General features: G+C 55.8%; 3 protein-coding genes and 1 pseudogene across 4 annotated transcripts; 1 reads left to right on the top strand and 3 right to left on the bottom strand.

The window, feature by feature from the left end:
* Positions 1-34: 34 nt before the first annotated feature.
* Positions 35-17889, top strand: GYS1 (glycogen synthase 1). The gene is made up of 16 exons (XM_025914319.2): positions 35-360; positions 1859-2040; positions 4081-4272; positions 5189-5374; positions 5628-5772; positions 6835-6952; positions 7272-7392; positions 7675-7781; positions 9093-9152; positions 9241-9319; positions 10662-10775; positions 11037-11163; positions 12975-13070; positions 13237-13400; positions 13817-13897; positions 14054-17889. Exons 1-16 carry the CDS (start codon positions 243-245, stop codon positions 14375-14377), a joined length of 2214 nt encoding a protein of 737 aa, XP_025770104.2. The 5' UTR covers positions 35-242; the 3' UTR covers positions 14378-17889.
* On the bottom strand, positions 3769-3845 carry LOC147573735 (U4 spliceosomal RNA; annotated as a pseudogene).
* Positions 16541-18039, bottom strand: FTL (ferritin light chain). Its single transcript, XM_086690347.1, has 4 exons — positions 17701-18039; positions 17384-17530; positions 16979-17104; positions 16541-16862 (listed from the first exon to the last, which is right to left on the bottom strand). The coding sequence occupies exons 1-4, from the start codon at positions 17800-17802 to the stop codon at positions 16710-16712; spliced, it is 528 nt and encodes a 175-aa protein (XP_086546473.1). The 5' UTR covers positions 17803-18039; the 3' UTR covers positions 16541-16709.
* A 2658-nt stretch (positions 18040-20697) lies between these two features.
* Positions 20698-24434, bottom strand: BAX (BCL2 associated X, apoptosis regulator). 2 transcript variants are annotated; one of them, XM_086690345.1, is made up of 6 exons: positions 24306-24434; positions 23678-23729; positions 23440-23586; positions 22905-23040; positions 21329-21433; positions 20698-20880 (listed from the first exon to the last, which is right to left on the bottom strand). In XM_086690345.1, exons 1-6 carry the CDS (start codon positions 24337-24339, stop codon positions 20776-20778), a joined length of 579 nt encoding a protein of 192 aa, XP_086546471.1. In that variant the 5' UTR covers positions 24340-24434; the 3' UTR covers positions 20698-20775. The 2 variants fall into 2 exon arrangements, with proteins under 2 accessions (XP_086546471.1, XP_086546472.1); XM_086690346.1 differs by lacking the exon at positions 23678-23729 and having other exon boundaries at positions 24306-24400.
* Between the last annotated feature and the right edge of the window lie 1127 nt (positions 24435-25561).

Here is a 25561-nt window from a genome sequence, read left to right as displayed (position 1 = left end):
GCCGCCTGGCGGCCGCAAGATTTCACTGCAGGGGCCCCGCCGGCCTCAGTGACGCTGCGGCCGCCTCCAGCCTACGGCCCAGAGCTCTGGGGCGGGGGTGCGGTCGTGCAATAGGAAGCCGAGGGCGTTGCAAGCTTCCCGTCGGGCACCAGCTACCTGGCCCCGCGCCCTGCCCTTTGCATTCCCCAGACACCTCGGGAGCCCCCACCTGTGGACCCTGGAGCCCCCTTCACGCGTCGGCCATGCCTCTAAGCCGCACTTTGTCCATGTCCTCACTGCCAGGACTGGAGGATTGGGAGGATGAATTCGACCTGGAGAATACAGTGCTCTTCGAGGTGGCCTGGGAGGTGGCCAACAAGGGTGAGCACGCCAGGCGATGGGTCCTGGACCAGGAGGGCAGTCGGGGATGGGGGCGCGAAACTCTCGAGTCCTAGAGGACGGAGTTACTTGGCATGATACTCTTGGATTCTGGGCAAGGAACCTATGACTCCTGTGTCCTTGGGGAGGGCCGGGGTAAGTCTCCTGTACCCTGGCGGGGTGGGGATGGGTCGCCTGACTGTGAAGATGAAAGGAAGCTGGAAGTCCAATTGCTGGGTCCTAGGGAAGAGGGGGCCAAAATGAATGATTCCTAGGTCCCGGAGGGAGGCTTCCCAGAGACCAGAGACCTGGGTCCTGAACCGGGAAGGAGATGGGGGGTTGGCACTTTCTAGTGCAAAACTAGGGAAGTGGCTGGGTTTCAGACCTGTGGCCCTCAGGGAAGAGTCTGGGGATATAAACTCTGGATCTGGGAGAGAGCCAACAGGGAGATAGGATGCATGAGTCGTGGTGGCAGAATTTGGGGGCTGGCCACTTGCGAGTAAAGATGGGAAGGGCCGCAGACTCTAATTCTTAGATCTTAGGGTGGGAGAGAGTTGGTCTGAATGCCTAGACTCTGAAGGAGCCGAGGGTGTGAGCTCTGTTTCTAGGAGTACAGAAGCCTGCGGCCTCAGACACATGCGTACTGGAATGAGGGAAGGCTGGGAAGTCCTAAGTTGGTCAGGGGCTGGGCCCTAGGATGGGAGTGGCTGGGGACCGAGATTTCTGCGTCCCAGGCTCTGAAGGTCCTAAACTTCTGGGTTTGGAAAACCAGCTGGGGTTTTGCTTTGCTGAGTCTTGGGAGAGAATGGGGCTGAGTCTCACCCCATGGCAAGCAGCCCTCGAACTGGGAGCCATGTATCCCCAGGGCCCAGGCTCCAGTAGGTGAGGAGGCTGAGAGCCCAGACTTCTGGGTCTGGAGTGGAGTTATGGGCAGAGCGGGGCCCTGCACGTGTGTTCTCAGTTGGGGAGAGGACACTGGGGGACAGGTCAGCAGAGTCCCTGGGGGCAAGGAATGACAATTCAGGCTTCTCTTGGGCAGCTGTGGGAAGCTGAATCGGGCCATGGAGAGAGATTCTCCCCTACCGTGACCTAGAGCCTGACTGAGATTATAAACCCAGCTCCCAGAAGCTGGGAACTCAGGGACCTGAGTCCTGCTGATCCTTGCCAGCTTCTGTCATCCTTGGGACCCCGGCCCCTAATTCCCTCAGACCCAGGAGCCCGAGTCCCTAGCCCTTTCATGTCTCAGACTCCGAAGTTTAGCCTGAGCCCCTTTCTCCCCCTGAGTCCCAACCCCAGCCCCATTCTCCCTTAGACCCAGGAGTACTGCCCTTGAACTCCTATCCCATCATCTCTCTGACTCAGAAGGGTGGGCTCTCAGCCCCCTCCTCCTTCTAAGCCAGAGGTGTGGGGCCCCAGTACCTCCCATGGCCCCCTACCCTGCCCCAGGTCCCAGACCCGTGGACCTCGGCTGGGGCCTGCCCTCACGCACTTGGGCCCACAGTGGGCGGCATCTACACGGTGCTACAGACGAAGGCGAAAGTGACAGGGGATGAATGGGGTGACAACTACTACCTGGTGGGACCGTACACGGAGCAGGGCGTGAGGACCCAGGTGGAACTGCTCGAGCCCCCAACCCCAGCCCTGAAGAGGACGTTGGACTCCATGAACAGCAAGGGCTGCAAGGTGGGACATGGCCTGGCCGAGGGGAGGGGAGGTGGGTGCCCAGAGTCAGGGTGGGAGCGGCGCTGGAGAAGGGACAGCGGGGAGAGGGTGGGTAGCCCCACGGGGAGAGGGAGGCATGGACAGAAACATGGGATGAGCCAGAACTTTCCCAGATAGACACAGAGGAGGTAAGATTGACAGACAGACAGACGCAGGACCCCATGAAGTGGGTGGGTGAACCCCAAGCTGAAGACATTGGTGAACGGACAGACCGACAGCAGGTGCATAAGACAGACTGAGAGATGGCTCCCAGAGGCCAAGATCCTCAGACCCACAGAGAGAAAAAGAGCGAGACGGAAAGACAGACAGCCAGGTGGAACCCGGGGGGGAGATGGGCTTGGGGTGAGGCAGGAGTGCCAGAGTGGGGGTTCTGGAGCCTGAAGTTCAAAATCACCTTCTCCACTTCCTGCCTGTGTGACCTTGGCTAATAAACCTACTAATAGCATCTACCTTGTTCGTTTTGGGGGAAAGGATTAATTTTTAGTTAATAAAGTCCTCAGCCCGGTTCCTGGCCTCAATTAGTACTGTGTATGAGCTCTTGTGACCACGGCCATCGTCATCATCGTTATCATAAACAGCCAAGCCGGCAGTGAGGTGGACAGGCCGACCAAGGGAGAGAGATGGATGGAGAGAGATTGAATGTTCCAAAAGGTGGCGATCGCCCCAGGGGCTACAGCAATAGAGAGAGAGGCAGCCTGACATTTCCAGGAGAAGGAACTAGAAGGGAGAGGAAGATAGAGTACCGATGGAGAGAAGAGAGACAGGGGGCAGAGTTTCAGAGGAGCAGACCCGGGACTTAAAGATAGGAAGGGAGAGTCCCAGAGCCCCGGCTGAGGACTGACGGATGAGCACTGAGAGGCGGCTGCCTCTGGCAGAAAAGGCCATGATGTAGCAGGGTGGAAGGACAGACAGGTCTGGGAGAAAGAAGTACAGTGGTTCCTTCATTCATTCACAGCCTCTAGTCTGGGGTGGGGTCTGGAGTCCAGAGAGGCCGGGGACCATGTCCCTAAGGAACCCTAGGACAGCCCAGCCCTCCCCCATGGCAGCTGCTCCCCACGTGCTGGGGGCCTAAGAATAGCGCCCCCCCCCCCCCCCCCAGCAAAAGGGCAGACGACAGCTGGGAGGGGGAGGGGTATCAGAGTCAGGCTCCCCAGGCTGGGCAAAACCAGGTCCGGGAGGCGCAGGACTGCTTGCCGCCCGCACAGGGCTGTGGCAGCTGGCCCAGAACCTAGGCCATCATCTCAGGAGGAAAGCAGCTGCCCGGAGAAATGTGGCAGCAAGGTTTAGAAACATGGCAGTGGGGCAGACAGCAGCTGGTGTTAGAAAGGTAGCTGCAGAGTCCAAAGATGGGCCTAAGGGTAGAGGAAGGAGATAGCAGGTGACAAATTTATAGTGAAAGCGTCGGAAGCAAGGCAGCGGGCGCGGAAGAATGTGGCAATGAGAACAGTAAAAGAAGCAACCAGTGGGAGGAATTAGCAGCAGAAGGAAGAAATAACGGGAGAAGGCAACGGGGGGGTTGGCAAGACGGAAGTGGCAGGAAACACAGAAACAAGGCAGCACGTTGGAGAAATGCTAAGGGCGGAAAAGCAAGGCAGTGGGGGGCACAGAGACAGGACCGTGTGACATTCATGGTTATAGGCAAGAGAAAGGAGGCAGTGGGTTGGGAACCAGGGTAGCGGTTATAGAAAGGAAGCAAGGTTTTCAGTTAGCAGTAATCGCTCCTCTAATAACCCTCATTGGCTACGATACCGCCACTGCGCAAAGCTAGAAAGGAAGCGAGGCACAGGGAAAATGTAACAGCGATGGACAAAGAGTGTGGTGGGAATAACTAGCAGCACGTAGAGAAATAAGGCAGCGGGGGAGAAATTAGGAGCAGGTACCGAAACAGGGTGGAAGAACTGAGGCTTTAAGCCCCGACTGCTGCCTGCGGGTGGGCGAGCCACCGAGGCTGAGCCCAGGGAGGTGTGGCCAAAAGCCTGAGTCTTCCTGTGGGCCCCCCAGGTGTATTTCGGACGCTGGCTGATCGAGGGGGGCCCCCTGGTGGTGCTCCTGGACGTGGGGGCCTCAGCCTGGGCCCTGGAGCGCTGGAAGGGGGAGCTCTGGGACACCTGCAACATCGGGGTGCCTTGGTACGACCGTGAGGCCAACGACGCCGTCCTTTTTGGCTTCCTCACCACCTGGTTCCTGGGTGAGGTAGGCCCCATTGCTGGTCGCCATGTCACTCCTGACCCGGGCCCCAACCTACTATGGCCATTAGTCCCTGCCAGAGGGGGTGGGGTAGTAGGAAGGGGTGGCGGGGGGGGGGGGGGGGGGGGGCCTTGGGGGTAGCTGGCTTCTCCCAAGGCATTCTGGGATTGTAAGTCCTTTTCCAAGCCCTAGCTCTGACCTTTGGGAACACAGACACCCAGGGGCCCAGAGGCTCAAACTCCCAACCGCAGCTTCATTCATTCTAATTTTCTCAGTATAGAAATTTTGAACTGTTAGCTTTGGGGGGTGCTGGCCGGGCTAGAGGGCTTGCACCAGGACATTCTGGGAGTTGTAGTTCTGTAGTCTGATAGTGGCTGGACTTAGCTCTCAGAGGGGGCCCTGGACGGTTGGGGGTCTCCAGCCTATATGAGAACCAGGGATCCTGGTTCTGACCCCGTTTTAGGTTTTAAAAGGCTGAAGAAACTTCACATCTCCTGCCCCAGGGAAACCAGTTTATGAATGGGCCAGTCCTAGGGCATTCTGGGAGTTGTAGTCCTTTAGTCAGTATTGGATGCAGCTCCACTCTTGATTGAGACAAAAGGCTCTCCAGGAATTGCGTCCAGGACTTGGGGACACTACAACTTCAGACCATCCACTTCAGCCCTGCTGGCACTTAGAAGGTGGGGCCAACCTCTCCACCGCCCCCGGCTCCCATCAGCCTTGAAGGATGGGGTCAGCTGGCCTGGCGTCCCAGAGATTTACAGTTCCTTGTTCTAGGGGAATCGCAGTGGGCTACCATCCACTCTGTGCAAGAATGACGATAGATTTACCTCTCCCCTGCTTCCCTGTCCACCTTGGGGATTGTTGGTTGTCTGCACAACACACGTGGAGACACAGTGGCCCTCTTCCTGTTGCCCCATAGTTCCTGGCCCAGAACGAGGAGAAGCCACACGTGGTTGCACACTTCCATGAGTGGTTGGCGGGCATTGGCCTCTGCCTGTGCCGGGCCCGGCGGCTGCCCGTGGCCACAATCTTCACCACCCACGCCACACTGCTGGGACGCTACCTGTGTGCGGGTGCCGTGGACTTCTATAACAACCTGGAGAATGTGAGCCGGGAACGTGTGGCAGATGGGGGCTGTGAGTGGTTCGGGACAGCCCAAAGCTGTCCGGGAAGCCCAGGGGCGGGGGGATCAAGCTTCCTCTTCTCCCGTGACCCAGGGGTCCAAGTCCTCCACCCCCTCCTCCCTCTGACAAAGGAGTTCAGCTTCCAACCCCAACCACCTCCGGGACCCCGGAGTCTGGACCGCCAAAGTCTTCTCCCCAGTTCTTCTAACCTGACTGCCTTCCCTTCCCACCCAGTTCAATGTGGACAAGGAAGCAGGGGAGAGGCAAATCTATCACCGCTACTGCATGGAGCGGGCAGCGGCCCACTGCGCTCATATCTTTACTACTGTGTCCCAGATTACTGCCATCGAGGCTCAGCACCTGCTCAAGAGGAAACCAGGTAGGGAATAGGCTGGGGTCCCTAGACATGAATGAGGCAGTCTGTGCTCAGGCCGATACTTAGCTGGTTTTTTTTTAACTGTAGAGAGCAAAGAACTACACCCCCCAGCCGGCCCTAAGTTGATGACCTGAATAGGGAGCTGCCTGGTTATACGCCCTAGAGGCTAATGGGAGGTGTAGTTCCTTTGACATTCATTTCAAAATGGTAAAGTTACCTTATCGGCTAATGTAGTTATTGGTCTTCTGAAAGGGAATGGAGTTTCACTGGGTTTTGATTTTGAGAAGAGTGGTGTTGGAATCCGCTATTCTTTTTTTTTTTTTTTTTAAGTTTACTTATTTATTTTGAGAGAGAAAGAGAGTGAGAGAGCATGAACAGGGGGAGGGACAGAGAGAGAGAGAGAGAGAGAATCCCAAGCAGAGCTGGACGCGGGGCTCGATCCCATGAACCGTGAGATCATGACATGAGCCCAAACCAAGTTGGATGCTCAACCGACTGAGCCACCCAGGCACCCCTGGAATCAGTTATTTTTTTCGGGTTAGAGCACCCATTCTCAATGGGTGTATTGTGAGAACTACAATTCCCAGGAGGCCTTTGGCTAGCCAGCTCCTTCTACTCCTGGAGCTGATGGTGGTTATACTTTTTCATTGATGTATTTTAATTTCAAGGAGGATAGGAAATGATCGGGACCCTAAAAGAGGCTTGAAGGTTGAGGGTATATTCTGGGAGAAGCAGGATGGGGATGTTTAAATCATCCCCAGTATAGGGTGGGATAGGGGAAACAAAATAACTACAACTCCCAGAAGCCCCAAGGTAGTTCATTTCCCTGTGTGGTTAGCCATTTGCAGGGGCTGCTGGGAGTTGTGGTCGTGCTTGTGAACGTAAGCAAGTGACTTTGCGCAAGAAGGCGTCTGAGTGGCAGGGTAGCGGGGCCACCAAGGGAGCTTCTAAAACCAAGAGATTGTGAAAGGAAAGGAGTCTTTCCTTTGTTTATTCATTCAACCACACTGGTGGGTATGAATAGATGAAGATACGAAACATGGACCTTCTCCCCACAAATCCCAGATATCGTGACCCCCAATGGACTGAATGTGAAGAAGTTCTCTGCCATGCATGAGTTCCAGAACCTCCATGCTCAGAGCAAGGCTCGAATCCAGGAGTTTGTGCGGGGCCATTTTTATGGGTACGTGGACCAGGTACCTAGGTCTTGGGAGAGGAAGGGGTTGGGAACCCAACTCATGAGTGTAAGCGATGGGAGAGCTGGGGGCTCAGCCTCTTCCATTCCTGAGCGCCAGAACAATGGTGGAGTATTCAAGTAGTGATCCCCATCTAGGGAGAAAAGAACTTCAACTCCCAGGAGCTCCCATGATGCCTCTGTACTGCCTAAGATGCTCTTTGCCCCTGTAGCTTCTGGGGTTTGTAGTTTCAAGGCCAGGGCTAGCGGGTCCCCACCCTTGGCTTCACCAAGGTGGCTTCACCACCATGCCTTATGGCTTTTTTAGGCACCTGGACTTCAACTTGGACAAGACCTTGTATTTCTTTATCGCCGGCCGCTACGAGTTCTCTAACAAGGGGGCCGATGTCTTCCTAGAGGCCTTGGCCCGGCTCAACTATCTACTCAGAGTAAGGCCTGGGCTTTGAGAAGACAAAAAGAGGAAAAGGAAATCAGCACATAACTGGGGAGGGTGGGGGCGGGAAGTAGGGAAACCCCGTGCGTGAAGGGAAAGTGTAGAGACCCAGAAAGAAGACCAGAGTCCCAGTGGGGATGATAACTCTAATTCTTGACGGGAAGGAGCATGGCAGGGCCATAGTGGTCTTGATGGGTGGAAAAGGGTAGGTGGCTTCAGCCTTCTCTCAGGTGATCCTGACCCCCTCCCCCCACCCCATGCCTTTTCCTCTGCCCAGGTGAACGGCAGTGAGCAGACAGTGGTCGCCTTCTTCATCATGCCGGCTCGGACCAACAATTTCAACGTGGAAACCCTCAAAGGCCAGGCTGTGCGCAAGCAGCTTTGGTCAGCAGCCCTCGGCCCAGGATCCCTGCCATTCCCACTCCCAGCCATGTGCTTTGGGAGGCTCAGTTTTGTTATCTGGAACATGAGCAGTTTGCCCCCCAAAAACTCGTAGTGAAGTCACTTGCTTAAGACGTCTCTAGCTCAGGGGCACTAAGGAGTCGCACACAGGACAAGTGTGACCGAACAACCAGGGCCCTGACATCAAACTGGCGAGGTCCCACTTGGGCCACTGACGCTTGGTGGCTTTGTGATAATTTCCTCATCTGCAAGAGCCACTCATTAGCCATCAGATAGTCACTGAGCACCTACCGTGGACCAGGCGCTGTTCCAGGCCCTGGAGACGCGGCTGTAAATGAGGACGATAAAATCCCTGCCCTCACCGAGCTCACATTTTAGAGAGTTCTGTAGAAAGTGCTTTGGGGTGCCTGGTTGGCTCAGTTGGTACAGCATGTGGCTCTTGGTCTTGGGGTTGTAAGTTCGAGCCCCGTGTTGGGTGTAGAGATGACCACTTAAAAATAGACTCTTTAAAACAACAACAACAACAAAAAGAAAGTGCTCTGGCAAGAAAATAAAGCAGGACTGGAATGCGAGACAGGACATGGAATGGTCAGGACAGGCCACACTGAGAAAGTTGCCATTGGGTAGAGACCAGTAGAAGAAATGAGGGAGGGAGCCCTGTGTGTATCTGAGGAATAGCATTTCAGGCAGAGGAACACAGATGCAAAGGCCCTGAGGTATGTCTGAGAAACCACATGGAGACCAGTGCGGCTGGAGCAGGGCGCTTAAGGGAGATGGGGTAGAAAATGAGGCCAGAGCTATGAGAAGATTAGGATTAGAGGAATGTCATCGAGGCTGCAGGGTGTCACTAGTTGCTAGCTTCACTTGTGCACATAAAATTTCCTCTCTCGGAACATCGTTTTCCCTTTTTATAACATGGGGCTTAGCATGGCCACCACCAGGACTAGTGCACGTCCTAATAATAGCTGACATTTCTGGAAGGTTTGCTGTGTGCCAGGCACTGTGCGTTGTTTGTCGTGACTTCATCAAGTTTTCCCTGCAGACCTCTGAGGTTGGTTCTATTTTTATCCCCGTCTGAGAGATGAGTCACCAAAGTCAGAGAGGGAAGGCCACCTGTCCCCCGCCACACAGCTGATGAGGGGCACAGGGGATTTGAGCCTTTCAGGGCCTGTTTCCCAGGTCCCCGTCCTCCAGCTCCAAATCCCCAGGGCCTCTCCGCTCAGACCTCGGTGTAGCAGCTGACAATAAATGGCAGGTGGCATATATGTGATGCTGTGTCTCTGCCCCTTCTAGGGATACGGCCAACACCGTGAAAGAGAAGTTCGGAAGGAAGCTTTACGAGTCCTTGCTGGTGTGAGTGTCCCACCCCCAGCCCCGCATCCTCCTGGGCCCTGACTCCACTGATCACCCATTCCCAGATGCATACCCTGTCACCTTGCAGGGGGAGCCTCCCGGACATGAACAAGATGCTGGACAAGGAGGACTTCACTATGATGAAGAGAGCTATCTTTGCCACGCAGGTATGATCTGGGCCCCCGAACAGAGACATGGCGATGCCCAGCACCCGCCCCGGGGGCAGCTTGCCGTGGTAGCTCTGACCCCAGAGATTGCTGGGGGCTCTGCGTTACCAGCACCCTTATCAGGGAATCAATTGATTTTTTTTAAGGCTTATTTATTTTTGAGGGAGGGAGAGAGAGAGAGAGAGAGAGAGAGAGACAGAGCGGGGGAGGGGGAGGGGCAGAGAGAGAGGGAGACAGAATCCGAAGCAGGCTCCAGGCTCTGAGCTGTCAGCCCAGAGCCCGACTACACTGGGCTCGAACCCACCAGCTGTTAAGATCGTGACCTGAGCTGAAGTTGGATGCTTAACCGACTGAGCGCCGCCCCCCCCCCCCCCCCCCCGCCCCACCGAGGCGCCCCCCAGTGGCTTATTCTGCTACAGGGGCTGCTAGGAGTTGTACTTTTTTTTTTAATTTGTAATTTCGTTGAGCCACCGGGGTCAAAAGATGAAAGAGAACTTTAGGAAGTCAACAAAGCCCACAGAAGGAGAATTACAAGTCCCCGCTGTCCCTGGGTCTTGCTGCTGACTAGTTTCATACTCATTAGAGCCAGAAGGTTTTAGCTAAAACACTAGCCGTTACCTGAAGAGCATTGAAAACTCTCAGCAACCGCTGTTTTTCTTATCCCACAGGCTGTGTGTCTTAGTCCCCAAACATTCCTGGGAGTTGTAGCTTCTTTAGATTCCGGAGGTTAATGGAATTCGGTGGATGGGAAACCTTAGAAGTATGTGGCAATAACAAAATGAGGACTACAAGTCCCAGCAGCCCCTGCTTCAGGCATGCTTCCCTTGCCCCAGAGGCTCCTGGGAGGGAGAGTTCTTTGATTCTCTGGGGTCAGGAATCTTTGGTACCTGTGGTCAGGGTGGGTGAGCCACTTCCCGGCGAATGGAAACCTAGGTACCCACGCTGCACAGATGAGGTGAGATGTGCTTTGGGCCAAACTACAATGTCCTTTTTTCTTTTTTTAAGTTTATGTATTTATTTTGAGAGAGAGAGAGAGAGAGTGTAGGGGAGGGGCAGAGAGAGAGAATCCCAAGCAGGCTCTGCACTGACAGTGGAGACCCAACTCGGGGCTCGAACTCACGAACCAACTGTGAGATCATGACCGGACCCGAAATCAAGAGTCGGCCATTCCACCTACTGAGCCCCCCAGGCGCCCCAGATATCTACAGCTTCTAATCTCTTGGGCTTGTGTCCCCACAACCTGGTGGGAATTGTGACCTCCTCCCGGGTCAGCGTGGCTCACAGGGAATGAGGGAGCCCTCTGTCCCTTCTCTGACCCCCATCCCTCTTGTGGCCCCTGCAGCGACAGTCTTTCCCCCCTGTGTGCACCCACAATATGCTGGACGACTCCTCGGATCCTATCCTGACCACCATCCGTCGAATCGGACTCTTCAATAGTAGTGCTGACAGGGTCAAGGTGAGGGCAATGGCCAGGCTGGGTCAAGCATGGAGGGGTGGGGTGGAGGTAGGGGAAGCTGGGCCTCACGTCCCCCGTCTCCCCTGGCTTATTAAGGGATCGCTGTGTTTAGAAAGGACCTTAGCACTTTAAGCGGACAGACTTGGATTCAATGCTTTGTCCTACCGCTGACTTGCGTGACTTTAGACAGGCTTTTCGCCCTCTCTGGGCCCCTCTGGGATCCCAGGGGGTTTGGGCTGAGCTCTTCTTTTTCACTGCTAGGTGATTTTCCACCCAGAGTTCCTCTCCTCCACGAGCCCCCTGCTCCCCGTGGATTATGAGGAATTTGTCCGTGGCTGCCACCTGGGGGTCTTCCCCTCCTACTATGAGCCTTGGGGCTACACGCCGGGTGAGTGCAGCATGGTGGTCGGCTCCTGGTCAGATGGGGCACCAACCCCGGGCACGGCACTTGCCCGCTCCGTGCCCCAGGCTCTCCTTTGCAAAACCGGGACGATGGCCACAGTCTGTTGGCCTTCAGCATGTGTTTTTGTGACACGGTCACTCGTGTGATGTGTAACTAGAGGGCTGAGGTCACAGGTCACACGTGATTTCCCCCAGTTTGCTGCTGATTGCCCCCCCTCCCCGATATCAACAGCTGAATACGTAGCTCACCAACACGACTGAATGGGGCCAAGTCTCTCAGAGGTGTCCCCAGGGCCCATTCGCTCCGCCGTCCTCTTTTACGAAGGCGTTGGCTCCCTTTATTATTATTATATTTTTTACATTTATTTATTTTGAGAGAGACAGAGACAGCATGAGTGTGGGAGGGAGGGAGAGAGAGAGAGAGAGAGAGAGAGAAAGTCCTGAGCGGGGATTCGATACGGGACTCAAACTCACAAAACTGTGAGATCATGACCTGAGCTGAAACCAAGAGTTGGATGCTTAACCAACTGAGCCACCCACGTACCCTGGCGTTGACTCCCTTTAGACACAGGCTCCGGGTTGGGGCTTATTTGCACTTGTCCCTCATTTGGGGACATTTTGCCGTGGCCCCAAACTCAACCCTTCCTCACACTCTTCAATCAAGATTGGTTTTGAGGCTAAGTAAATATCACAGTTGCTGTAGTATTTCTTTTTTTTTTTTTTTTTTTTTTAGTTTATTTATTTTGAGGAAGAGAGAGAGAGTGTGAGCAGGGGAGGGGCAGAGAGAGGGAGGGAGAGAATCCCAAGCAGGCTCCATGCTGTCAGAGCAGAGCCTGACACAGGGCTCAATCCCAGGAACGATGAGATCGTGACCTGAGCCGAACTCAAGAGTCGGATGCTTAACCGACTCAGCCACCCAGGCGCCCCCATAGTATTTCTTAATTTATGAGCAATTTAACAAACCTTTTAAACTGTGCTTGCATAATAATTGGGGTAATGATTTTGCCAGTTTCATTTCGGCCATGGTTACAGTGATGCATAGGTTTTGTGTGCTTGGCCCCAACCCTCTTTTTCTCATGAAGCCCTGTTATATTTGGTGCCTGTGTTTGCAGGTTATGGAGGTTTTTCGGAACACTTATGTGAGAATTAGTTTTTTTTTAATTTTTTCATGTTTATTTTTGAGAGAGAGAGAGAGAGGCAGAGTGCAAGTGGAGGAGGGGCAGAGAGAGAAAGATACAGAATCGAAAGCAGGCTGCAGGCTCTGAGCTGTCAGCACAGAGCCCGTCACAGGGCTCGATCCCACGAACGCCAGATTATGACCTGAGCCGAAGTCGGACGCTCAGCGGACTGAGCCACCCAGGCGCCCCTACCTGAGAATTGTAATAAACTACGTGAACCATTTTTCAGGCTTGTTTAAGGTATTCAGTGAGGCAGTGATGAGAATTTTTCTTGTTTCCTGTCAAAACTACGTCTGGCACAAGAAAGTATCTTACAGGTTGTGAGGATGGAGTAAAATGGTACACATTGGCAACGAGTACATACTTAATAATTTACATCCTATCACCTAGCTCTAGATTTGTCCTCATTCTGAAGCCCTGGGACGAGTGAATTCCCTTTTCTGAGCCTCTTCGCTTCCCCTCTGAGAAACAGACTATGATCAAAGGCACTCACGTTCTGGTTTTGTGGGCTCAGTGATTTGCTCAAGTTGTCAGTAGATGGCGCTGTTGGGGCTTCTATTGCGATTTCAAAGCGCAAAAGGGGAACGCTTAAGTAGACCTTTCTCACTCCTTCCCGCAGCTGAGTGCACGGTTATGGGCATCCCCAGTATCTCCACCAACCTCTCCGGCTTCGGCTGCTTCATGGAGGAACACATTGCAGACCCCTCAGCTTACGGTCAGCGCCCACACCGAGAGCCGAGACTCTTGGATCCCGGGTGGGGGAAGGGAAGGGCTCCTGGGCCCCGGGATGGGGAGAGGGGTCCTGGTGCCACAGAGTCCCCGGGAGAATGAAGGTTTCCTTAGTCTGATTTCTGAGCCCTGCCCCGTCCTGGCCCCCACAGGCATCTACATTCTGGACCGGCGGTTCCGCAGCCTGGATGATTCCTGCTCGCAGCTCACCTCCTTCCTCTACAGCTTCTGCCAGCAGAGCCGGCGGCAGCGCATCATCCAGAGAAACCGCACGGAGCGCCTCTCAGACCTTCTAGACTGGAAATACCTAGGCCGGGTATAACTGCCTTCTTCCGGTCTCCGATTTCTCAGCTTCCAAGGCTGGCGCAGGGGGCCAGGGGTCCCCTACGCGAAACAGTTGCGCTCCCTTTAAGAAATTAACCATCTTTTGCTGGTAGACCGCATTGGCCAGCGTTACCTTACTTGCATGAAGTGCGTGGCCAAAGAGGTACCTGACCTAAGACCTCTGCCCCTGTGAATGGGGGCGTGGCTCAGAAACTGTCCATTCACAGCTCTGCTTATCTGCTTCAGGGGTGGAGCCAGAAAGATAATTGGTATAGGGGCCGACTGGAAGGTGCCAGAAGGTGCCCCTCTGCCTAAAGAGTGTGGGCTAGGGTTCGCCACCTTCTACCTCTGCTGGGGGCGGTGTCTGGTTCCCTTCTGCTGACGCTCCCCCCCTTTCTTTTCCCCAAGTACTATATGTCCGCGCGCCACATGGCGCTGGCCAAGGCCTTTCCAGAACACTTCACCTATGAGCCCCACGAGGCTGACGCGGTGAGTGGACCCCGATCTCTCTGATGGGTCCGGAGCTAAGAGGGCTGGGGTGGGTGCGTGTCCTGCCAGGAGTGGGAAGGCCCCGGGGCAAGCTGTCGGGCCCTCCCACACCCCACCTGCTCACTCCGGGTTTGTGCCCACACCCCCGTAACGCAGACCCAGGGCTACCGCTACCCTCGGCCGGCCTCCGTGCCGCCATCGCCCTCGCTGTCGCGACACTCAAGCCCTCACCAGAGCGAGGACGAGGAGGAGCCACGGGACGGGCCGCCCGATGTAGACGGGGAGCGCTACGATGAGGAAGAGGAGGCCGCCAAGGACCGGCGCAACATCCGCGCCCCCGAGTGGCCGCGCCGCGCCTCCTGCGCCTCTTCCACCAGCGGGAGCAAGCGCGGCTCCGTGGACACAGCGCCCTCCAGCTCAATCAGCACTCCCAGCGAGCCCCTCAGCCCCGCCAGCTCCCTGGGCGAGGAGCGCAACTAAGTCCCGCCGCCCCACACTCCCCGCCCATCCTGCCTCCCTCGTCCAGAGGGCGGACGCAGAATGGCACTGTTCCGAAACCCCACTCCACATCCCGAACCCGCCTTGGGGTCGGTCCACAGCCCCGTCCCCTCCGCCGTACACTCCAGCCCTTCTAGCTCCTCTCTGGGAATCCCCGACACTCCGGAATCACAACGCCGTGCCTTTCCTGGGTTCCAGAATGCATACACTGTGCCCCGGAGCCCTTCGGGCCTGGCCTGGGCCTCCTCCCTCCCCGGGAGGGCCGGGCACCTGCCGTTACCCTGCCACGGTGCCAGGGGTTTTAGGAAACCTGGTCTGTTGTCATACAGGCAGGAGGCTCCTGGAGCCCCTGTGGCTTGCTGATTTTCCAGCACGCCGAAGATGCCTGCTCAGCTGTGGCCTGGGGGCCACCAAGCTCTGGAAACCATGTGGTGTCCCTGTTAATGGGGCAATCAAGTCCACAGCTGGGGCACTTTCAGGGACTTAACTGAATCCAGAAGGTCCTCCATTTCAACTCCAGAACTCGGGCTCCAGACCAGGGCATTCGCGTCCTTACTCTGATCTTAGCCCTTGTTGGGGTGTCTGGCTCTGCCTGGAGGGCCCCCCCACTACTGCGCTCCTCTTTCTCCATATTTTGGCCAATGGGAGGTGGGGGGTGGTACAGAACCACTTGACTTCTCATTCCTATTGGAGAACATGCAGTCTTGGTCTAGATGCCTTTCTGGCCTTTTTTGAACCAGACCCTGTACCTCCTTCCCGGAGAGTCTGAGCTCTCCCCCCTATCTTGAGATTCCCGTGCCCTCCAGGGAATCCCCTTGCTGAGGACTGAAGGGGCCGTCTTCCCCTGCCACAACCTCAGACCCCTAGGCCCACCGTAAAACCACTGGGTGCTAGGTCCCGGCTGCCAAATCTGGAACCTCACCACTGTGCTGCTTCCCGGTCCCTTTCCCCGGTCTAGAATGGAACCCACTTGGTTCTAGAACTTTCATATTTACCTCGAGGCTCTTCCATCCTTAAGCTGTGTCCTGCCCCCAGCTTTGGTGAAAGGGAGGGGCCCTTCACGCGAGCTGTGCTGTGTCTGACGCACTTGCTTTGCAAGTTGGGAGGGCAGAAGAGGTGTGATTGATGTGTGTCCAGAGATGAAAAAAATACATCTATATTTAAGAATCTGAGGTTTGGTCCACTCTGAGGGCTTGCTGGGCCTCGCTGCTGGCCCCTCCCTCCTCTTGGCTTCTCTCTTTCCCTCCTCTTCCCCTCCCGCTGCCGCACTACTGGGTCTCTGATACCCTGTCTCACTCCACTGCAGATAAAATATTTCCATCACTGCAAAAAGTTCTGTTGGACAGAACTAGCTTAGAACGGGTTCCCAGGGCACTGGCCTCTGGACTTTAGCCCAACTGCCCCCCTGAATGGTTCTATTTCCGGGAAAACGTTTTTTTTCACTTCTCGTCTTCACTAGAGTGCATCTCCAAGCTAATCACATTTCGGGGGAGTAGAAAACTAGATTCGCATGTGTGACCATCCTTCCCGTTAGCCACGGTGTTTGTGATGGACGCAGAAACCCCTTTCCCCGGCCAGAATCACGAGTGGCCACCAAAGTTGGGAGACAACAGGTGTGGTGTCAGAACAGAAGTCCAGGAGCCACTTCCTGTTAAGATTCTACCAGAAACAGAAGGGTCAGGGGGGGTCATAGTTTTGTAGCTTGGACCCAGCAGCTGCCTGCTAATCCTCCTCAAGCTTGTTCAGTCCCCGTTTGGAGATTTTAGCCCTAAGTTTCACATCCCATTTCTGTGCTGAGCCCCACACCCCCAGCTCAGCACCTCTTGGCACTTTCTGTGCTCCCGCTGCTGGACATTAGTCATCAGAGCCCGTTTCTGGTTACTGTTTATCGTCTCTAAATGCCTCCTTCCAACTACCAACAGTAGGTCTTGCTAGACTCCTTGGGAGTCTGGGCTCTCCCCTGTAGGAGGGGCAGTTGACAGCCCAGCAAAGCAGAGAACCTGCTACCCCACCCCACCCCCTGGGGAAGATCTGGCGAAGAACAGCAAAGACGTGGGGCCAACAGCACTCCCTGCGGGGGCGGAACAGCTAGAAGCCTTGCGAAAATCGGTACCACCTCATATCACACACACCCAAAACCACCAGTTGCTGCAAAAAAGCTTTATTGTTTTCATTTGGTCCACGGCTTGGGCGAAGGCTCCAGGTTGGTTAAAAAGCTGCCTAGTGGCTGCAAGGAGAGACTCAGGCACAAGCCCTGACATCTGGGGGGAATGCCAGAGGGACCGCCTCGAAGGCTGCTGGGCTCCAGAGACTTCTAGTCGTGCTTGAGGGTGAGTCTTTCGAAGAGATACTCGCCCAGCTCGGCCTGGGGGCCGGACAGCCTGCGGAGATTAGTCAGATGGTCGCCCATCTTCTTAATGAGTTTCACCTCCTCATCTAGGAAGTGATTCTCCAGGAAGTCACAGAGCTGAGGGACAGGACAGGAGAAAATATGGTCAGTTACACATTAACGGTGCGACGGAGGGGGAAACGAGGCTCAAAAGGAAATTTGCCCAATTACGTGTGGATGAAGGGGGTACTCACATGGGGGTCTGCGCGGGCAGAACCCAGGGCATGCAGATCCAAAAGGCCCTGGTTCAAGTTCTTCTCCAGAAGCAGGGCGGCTTCCATGGCGTCCAGGGTTTTACCCCACTCATCTTGGGACGGCTTCTGTACAGATGACAGAGGGCTCAGGACTCGCTACATACGTGGCAAAGCCGTCTAAGATCTCGCATCTTATCACCCCCAGTCTCCTACAACCAACCACCCATGCGACGACACCACGTTGCGGCGTGGACAGCTACGGCTTTGGGAACCCGGGGGCGCCTCCATTTTGAGCAGCACAAAAGCGAACACAATCGCCCAGAAGCCCACGCGGTGCCTAAACCGCTGCGCGCGCGCGCGCGCGGGCTGCTGGGATATGTAGTCCGCCGCCCGCGCACTATTTACCTGCACGTCCAGGAAGAGGGCGCGGCCGCCACGCTGGTTTTGCATCTTCAAGAGGCGCTCGGCGCCCTCCCGCTTCTCCTCAGCCAACTCGCGGAAGAAGTGGCCCACGCCCTCCAGAGCCACATCGTCACGGTCGAAATAGAAGCCCTGCGGGAAGAGATGGCGCGAACACGGGTTACAGGGCAGAAAGGCCGGCCAGGCGCCCCGACTCCGCCCCCCGACTACCCAACGGGACAAAGAAAGCCAGCGCGTGCGCAGAGGGCCAGAGGTGCGCACTTGGGGGAAACTTGGGCTGGGGGCGTCCTGGGGACCCTCACCAGAGAGAGGTAGGTGTAGGAGGCCCGCAGATGCATGTTGACCAGGCGGTTGACGGCGGCCTCCACCTCGGTGGAATAATTCTGACGAATCTGGGAGCTCATGGTTGGTTGGTAATGAGGAGCTAAGTTCAGAATCGGGTGTTGGCTGGTCCCGGAGGCAGAGGATGGGCAAGAAGATGGCTCCGAAGGTGGCGACTGGAAAAAAGGTTGGAGGGTGGTCGGAGGCAGGTAGAAGGGGCGTCCCTGGGTCTGTTCCGTCCAAACACTGTTGAAGCAAGAGACAGATCCGCAGGACCGCCGGGCGCACTGCAAAAGGCCGTGGCCGGGCGGCTTCTTTTATAGCGCGCGGGGCAGCGGAGGTGGGGCGTTCGGGGACAGCGGTCGGCCAATCTGCGGTGTCGGGAGGCGGGGCTTGGAGCCCGCGCTTGACCAATCCGAGTTGATAGGAGTCCCAGACCCCCGCCCAGAGGTGGGGAAGTCACGCGCCAGTGCGCGAGGCTGTTGTGAAATGGGGAAGTGGGGGTGGGGAGGTTACGGGGTGCAAGGGTCCTGGGGCTGGTTCTGGACAGTCAAGGGATTGTGTGTGTGTGTGTGTGGGGGGGTCTCTCTGGTGGGTGGAAGATTAATGGGGACACTGGGAGCCCTGGAAAATTATGATTCTGGGGTCTTGGGAGTGTCTCAGGAAAGTAGATTGGATTCTGGGGTTATCTTAGATAATGGATCTTTCTGGCGCCCTGGAGGTTCCTCAGAGGTGTGGATACCTCCAGATGACTGGGGGTTGCTCTGGAAGATAAGGGGTCTCTGGATCATTATGAAGTTTGGAAGTCGGTGCGGTGAGATAATTCTGGAATCTTGGGGTATCTCTCTGATAGATGGGTTGAGAGAGGGACCTGGAGCCCTGGAGTTCACTAAAAGATTGGGAATTTCTGTAGCCCTAGAGCTGACAATGGAAGTTCATATTTTCTGGAATCTTCCCCTAAGAGGGTTGGGGGTCCTTAGGCTCATGAAGTGATCTTCAAGATGAAAAGGACAGTTGTTCTTGGGATCCTCCCCCTTTAATCCCCCCTGTAACAGGGGAGAGGGATATTTCTGGAAGCCTAGTAGGGGCTTTTCTAAGAGGTAGGAGGACTTGGAGAGCCCTTTGGAGCCTTTGAAAGATTGGGCCACTTGGAATATCTTGGGGAAATGACACTCAAACTTTGGGTCTCTCTGAGGCTGCATTTCCTGGAGACTATTCTGAGGGCAGCCAGACTTGAAATTCCCTTTGGCTCTGAAGCAGTCTCTCTTGTCCCTGTCTTGCCTCACACGCGCTTCTTCAAAGTCACAAAGAGAAGCCCTGCATCCTAGGGACCCAAGGAGGGTCTGGGGACCTGTGGATGGGATGTGTCTTTGACCAGTGGACGTTTTTTTAAGTGTGTCAGTTCCAGGCTGGTGTCTGGAAGCAGATTGGCTCAACCAGGACCTGCCCTCAAGGAGCTCCCCGTCCTAGTTGATGGGGGGGGGGGGGGGGGAGACAAAGACAGGAACTTGAACCTATTGCAGCGCCCTAATGGAGGTAGCAGGCAGGCTGAGCAGGGGAGCTAAAGCTACTGAGGCCTGCTTTGCAGAGGGGGCCCGCTCCAAGCAGCCCAGGCAAGGTGTCCTCTGACCAAGGGGACGCTGGACCAGGCTGGTATCTGGGGTCCTCAAGGGGCCCCTGGGCCAGCGGCCAGTAGAGCAGCGGTGCTGAGTCATGCTGAACTCAGCGGTAAGGGTCTCAGGCAGAGAGGCGGGGTGGGGCCACTGACTGACCTCACGTCCTGCCAGACTGCTGACTGGCGGGGACCCCGGGAGCTAGGCCTGGCTGGGATCCAAGTCTGGCCCCCTCCCCCCAGGGTGCCACCTCGAGTGTGCTTTGTCTCTGCATCTTACGGTCTTTTCGAGTTCTTCCGGCCTGTGGCCATATTGTCTCCTCTCTGGGCGGTGACTCAGTCTCCCTTCACTATCTTGTCTGACAGCTCTCCCCTGACTTGGTGTCTCTGGGGAGAGTCTATGGGGGAGGGGCAGGTGCTCCAGGCACACAGTCACAATGGGGCCTGAGTTACTCATTCACCAAATTTCAAACCTCAGCCTAAAGACCTTTAGCCTCCACCAGGCCCCACCTGCAGAGAGGGGTGACTTTGGAAATGCTCACAGGTAGAGGGAGAGGAAGGGGGGAGGCAAAGATGATCTGAAGAAGGACCCAGATCTTGGGGGTGAGGGGCAGACAGGGGATGGGGGAAGAGGCCCAGAGACAAGAGGACAGAAAGACCCAGAGAGAAGGGACAACAGACGCTGTGACTAAGTGATTTCAATCTCTGATTTCCTCTTCTGTGTCCAATCTACTAGGCCATTTTGCAGTATCTGCACCCGGGCCCTCCCCCCAGCCCATCCAGCCTTGTCCCCTCCTCTCCGGCCACTCGGCACAAGCTCAGGCCTTGACCTCTCCCTTGGATCTTCTGGGCCCAGCCTTCTGACCTCGGGTAGCTTCCCCACAGGACTCTAGAGCCCTCTCCTGGTCAACTGAGTCCTGCCACCTCCCCCCCGCCCCGCCCCATTCTCCACCTAAGTGTGCGACTTCCTCTGGTCCCATATGGTGGAAGCTTCCGAGGCCTAGTTCCCCAGGGCCTGCTGCCCTGTCCTACAGCCTGGACTCCCCTGCCTGTCTGAGGTCTTGCCCACTGCTGCCTGGAACACAGCACCACCACAGACCTCAACGCAAGTGATCTTCGGCCCCCTCCCAATTGTGGGCTTTTGGAGGGCAGAGCGGGGACCTAATCCCTCACTAACCCAGAGGGCACTGGGCTCCCTCAAAAGATTTCCGGCACATGAAGTCTGGTCTCCTGTGACAGCCAGGGAGAGGGCTCAGTGACTCAGACTCCGAAGTGTGGCCTGAAAGAGGTTTATTGCCCCCCACCAGACCTCTCCTCCCCCACATCCCCCCCCCCCCAATAATTACAAAAGTAAGAAAAATGCCCATGGCCCCCAATTCCCACCCCTCCCGGAAAAATGCCATAATTTATGCAGAAAAGACACAGTCCAAGGCAGCTGGTGGCCTCAGCCCATCTTTTTCCAGATGGTGAGTGACGCAGTCAGCACTCCGGCCACAAAGATGGTCACTGTCTGCCACGTGGGTGTCCCAAAGTAGGAGAGGAGGCCGTCCTGCAGACAGGTACATGAGTCACTTCAGCAGCTGGGCCAAGGGGGAGCCCCTGTGCCAGCATGTGAGGAATCAGGGAGGGAGAGGGGCCTGGGAGAGGTCAAAGGGCATGAGTGGGGGTAAAAGCCTAAGATTAATGGATACTAAAGAGTTGGGGTCGTAGGGTTATCAAAAAACTTGACGGATTCCAGGGGAAGTGGAGGCACCAGGGAGAACAGGAGATACTAGTTAGGTCAGGGGTCACCGAGAGGTCAGGGGGTCACCGAGAGGTCAGGGGGTCACCAAGAGGTCAGGGGCGACCAGGTGAGTCAGGAATTGATCAGACGTGTGAGGAACTGCATTATAGACCCCATCTGATGATCCAGAGTCAGGGAGGACAACACTGTGTTGGGCTCAGGAGGACTCAGGGGTCTCAGAGTAGTAGGGGTGGGGGGAGGTTAGGGGCCTCACCCAACCACCCTGGTCCTGGATCCAGCCCAGCAGCCGCTCTCGAAGGAAGTCCAGTGTCCAGCCCATGATGGTCCGGATCAGCTCGGGCACCTTGGTACACAGGGCCTGCAGGGAGTGGAATAGGCCTTAGGGATTGAGCCTTGTCCTCACTGTCGGGACAGTGGCCCGACGCCTTTCTCAACTCTGCCTCCCCTCCTGCCCCACTGCAGTCTCTTTTCCACTCATAATCAGAACAAGCTTCGTAAATTGTTAACTGGATCTTTTTACTGTCAACTGCCCTGCTCACATACCTTCCATGGCTCCCCAGGTGGTAAAGACCAAAAGGCATAGCTCAGCCCACAAGGCCCTGTATGAAGGCTCTGACTTGATCGCATTCCATCTTTCCACTTCTTTTCTGTGTCTCATTTACCTTCTTCCACATCTTCATTCCCACCAACTCTTCCCTGCCTCAGGACCTTTGCACATGCTGATTCTTCTACCTAAACAGGCTTTAACCAAGCAAATTTTTACTCCTCCCTCAAAGCTCTAATGTCAGGTCTGATGTCATTCTCCAGAGAGGGGTTTTCTGACCTTCACACTAGGTAGGACTAGCCATCCCCCCCTGCCCATGACTCTCCAACAACCTGAACTTCCCTTTCCCACCCTCTATCTGGCTGTCTCTTCCCTGTTGTCCACCTCATATCCAACATTCAAGCCCCATCATTAATCTGGCAAACACATTAAGAAATCTGCTCCCCCCCCCCCACCTCCACTGCAACCGCCAGAGTCCGGGTTAGTCATCATTCAGCAGGACTATTATAGGTGCCCCCTTCCCACATTTCCCAGGTTTTGCCCCATAATCTTTCTTTTCTACCCACAATGGCCAGAAAAAAATTGTCGGGCTTCTGCTTCCCCCATATTTTATCGTGACAAACTTCTGATAGAAAAGTTAAAAGAATTTTACAGTGCATAGCCACATACCTGGAGCCTAGATTGTACAATTAACATTTTGCTTGCTAGAACAGTCCTTTAGATTTAGAAGTCAGGTCACCCCACTCTCCTCTTTCTAACCACCCAGTCACTCGCATCTCACTCAGAGCAAAGCTAACATCCTTGCAGTGGCCCAGCGGACCCCTCACAATCTGCCCTCTTTTCCCACCCATTCCCCCTCCTCCCTGCCCTCAATGCATCAGCCTTGGTCCTGCCTCAAGGCCTTTGCACTTGCCGGGGCCGCTATCAGATGCCTTTTCCCCAATCTTCACAGATCGCTGCAACTTTGGCTTTGAGGTCATCCCCTCTCAGAAGTCTTTCCCGACCACTTTGCACAATTACATCACCAAACTCATCAGACATCGTGGGCTCCACGAGAGCAGGGACCTAGCCTGCTTTGTTGGGTGCCGCTTCTTGGGTCGGGCACACAGTAGGCCCAATAAATGTCTGCTGCACGAGTAACTGAAGGAGCCAACGAACCAGCCCGTAGCCCTCTCCATTCCCTTTGCGCTTAGTGGGCTGCCACGGGGGTTGACCTCACGACTCCCAGGTCCTCCTAGGTCTGAGCGGAGCATCCCTGGGGGCTCACTGCCCGGCAGCCGCCCACCTTGAGCACCAGTTTGCTGGCAAAGTAGAAGAGGGCAACGACCCGGCCCCAGTTGAAGTTGCCATCGGAAAACATCTCCGCTGCCACTCGGAAAAAGACCTCGCGGGGGGAGTCTGTGTCCACAGCTGCGATCATCCTGCAGGAAAGAGGAAAGCCAGTGCTGCCGAGGGAAGACCAGGCAGGGCGTGGGGGAGACTCTGGGATTCACCTCACACCAAAGACAAGGATGCCAAGGCCCAAGTTAGGCTGTCATGAAAAAGAACGGGCCAACATGGGGGAAAGGGACGAGATGGACATTCAGGAAAGTGGGGAAAAGGACTCCCTGAGGGAGGGTTTCAGTATCCTAGAGGAAGGGCGGGCTTCTCAGCCAGGGAGCTGGGTAGAGTGGTGGGGCCCTGGACGCCTGGGTCTGAGGGAGTAGCAGACTGTGGATCCGAACTCCAGGCCCAGGGGAAGAGGGGCCTGAGAGCCGGGGCTCTGGGGATGTGAGGGAGAAGGGGCCAGTGGCTGGATTCCTGGGGCCCAGGGGCCACACCTCTGCAATTCCATGTTACTGTCCAGTTCATCTCCGATGCGCTTGAGACACTCGCTCAGCTTCTTGGTGGACGCATCCTGGGGCACCTGCTCCAGGGCCAGCTCGGGTGTCTCTCCCCCCATTCGCCCTGCTCGATCTTGGATGAAACTAGAGTGGGAATGGAGTGTGGAGGGTGCAGAATCAGAATGGGGGCATCACTCCTCCAATCCGCTCGCCAATAATCACACCTCAGACTCACCCCTGAAGCAAAAGGGCCCCTGTCTTCATGATCTGCTCAGAGCTGGTGGGCCCTAGAGGAGAAAGGAGGGAAGACGTGCCTGGACTCTTGGGTCCTAGGGGATTCAGGGAACTAGGGTGGCTCACGATCTCTGAGGGAGGACAACACTAGGGGGTCCTGCATTTCTAGGTCCCTGGTAGATACAGTGCCTAGGGGCCCGGGCAGCTGAGTCCCTGGCGGAGATAAAGGCAGGGAGCCTCGGCCAGTATCCTGCGTTCTTCCGGCGGAGGAGGCTGAGGGAACACTTCATGCATCCAGACCCCTGGCCTGAGGGGGCAGAGGAGAGACCCGCCCCTCCCACCAGGAAGTGGTGCCGGCGACAAGCCCGGGCCTGCCCCGGGGCTTGGGATTCTGGGGTCTCCAGCTTCTCGGGGGTCCGAGAGCACCAGGCAGAAAGGCATCGGGACGCGGAGGCCAGAGAGCCGGGAACCCCCGGGGAGGGAGGGGGCTGGAAGCAGGCAGCGCCCGATCCGGGAGTTTCTGCCCCGAGTGCTTGGAGATCGCACGGCCCCAAGACCGGCAGGAGGGATCGTGGGGCCGGCCGGCGAGGGGGCTCGCCCTCCTCCCGCCCGTCTGCCTCCCGCCTCACCCCCGCCTCTGGGCTGCTCCCCGGACCCGTCCATCACCGCCGCTCCCGCCGCCGCCTCTCGCCGGGTCCGCCCGGGCGGCCGCAGCACGCCCCTGGTCACGTGAGCGCCCCGCTGAACGTGCGTGCTCTCACGTGACCGCCCCGCAAAATGGCGGCCCGCAGGCTGTCGCCCCGCAGGACTGTTGGGTCACGTGACGGCACCTGCCGCACCTGCTTGGGGAGGCCGGGCCCCTATCACGTGACTATCTAATCTGCACCTACAGGTAAGAACCCGTCGTGGCGCCCTTCCACCCGCCACTCATTCAATGGCAGCTGTAACTTTCATTCATTCATTCATTCATGCAGTATTTTTGGAAGTTTCAGGTGACTTTAAGACCTTCCCAGGGCAGAAGCAACATCGGAGGCCAAAAATCTCACTCACTGAGGCAGGACGTTTTAGACGATTAGAGTCTGTGAGCTGTTTTTGTGACAAGGAATATGAAGTTCAAAAAATGGCAAAACTAACCTGTGGTAGCAGATTGGCAGGGTATGAGCAGGGAGGGGCCCCAAGACAGGCACCCGGGGTGCCTGGAAGATGCTGTATCTTGATCGAGATGATGATTACTCGGGGATACACATGTTGAAAAATTCATGGAACTGTGCGTATGCAATGTGCACTTTACTGCGTAGAAATGATATTTCCTCTTAAAAGAAGAGGACAAGAGAATTCGGATTAGAAAATAGGTCGGGGTCAGATAATGAAGTGGGGGGAGCATACAAGAGAAGGGATCTCTGTCCCAAGGGTGGCTGGGAGCCATAGGAATAGAAGATTATAGGAGCCCTAGTACATCAGCCCAACACCACCAGGAACATAGTGTGACAAAGTCAAGTTTATTGACCCATTGCGATGATGGAGACCACACAAGAGAGAAACCATGGAGCATTTTGACGAAGGAAAAGGTCGAGTTCTCACAGGATCTGCAGGAAGGGCAGGGAAACACCAGGTGCAGACTGTGAAGAGGAACCGGGTGCTCGTGTCCTTGGAAACTACAAGGTGAATCTAGATATGGAGTGGTCCCTAAACCCGTTGTGTGAGGCTCTGCACCAGGATTGGAAATTGAGGCTGCTACTCTGTTTCAAATGCCTACAGGCAAGAGTGGGATGTTTCATTTTTACTGAGGGAAGGGATTCTAGGGAACAAAGTTTCTCTGTAAGAAAGCATGTCCTTGGGGGAAAGTGTTTCCTGTTAACTTTGAAGCGAGCTTTATCTTTGCCTG

Source organism: Puma concolor, chromosome E2 (genome assembly GCF_028749965.1).
Source record: "Puma concolor isolate L17-30 chromosome E2, mPumCon1.1.hap2, whole genome shotgun sequence".
Lineage (NCBI taxonomy): Eukaryota > Metazoa > Chordata > Mammalia > Carnivora > Felidae > Puma > Puma concolor.
Note: the sequence above shows the minus strand (reverse complement) of the source record. Positions and strands in the feature narration are given on the sequence as shown.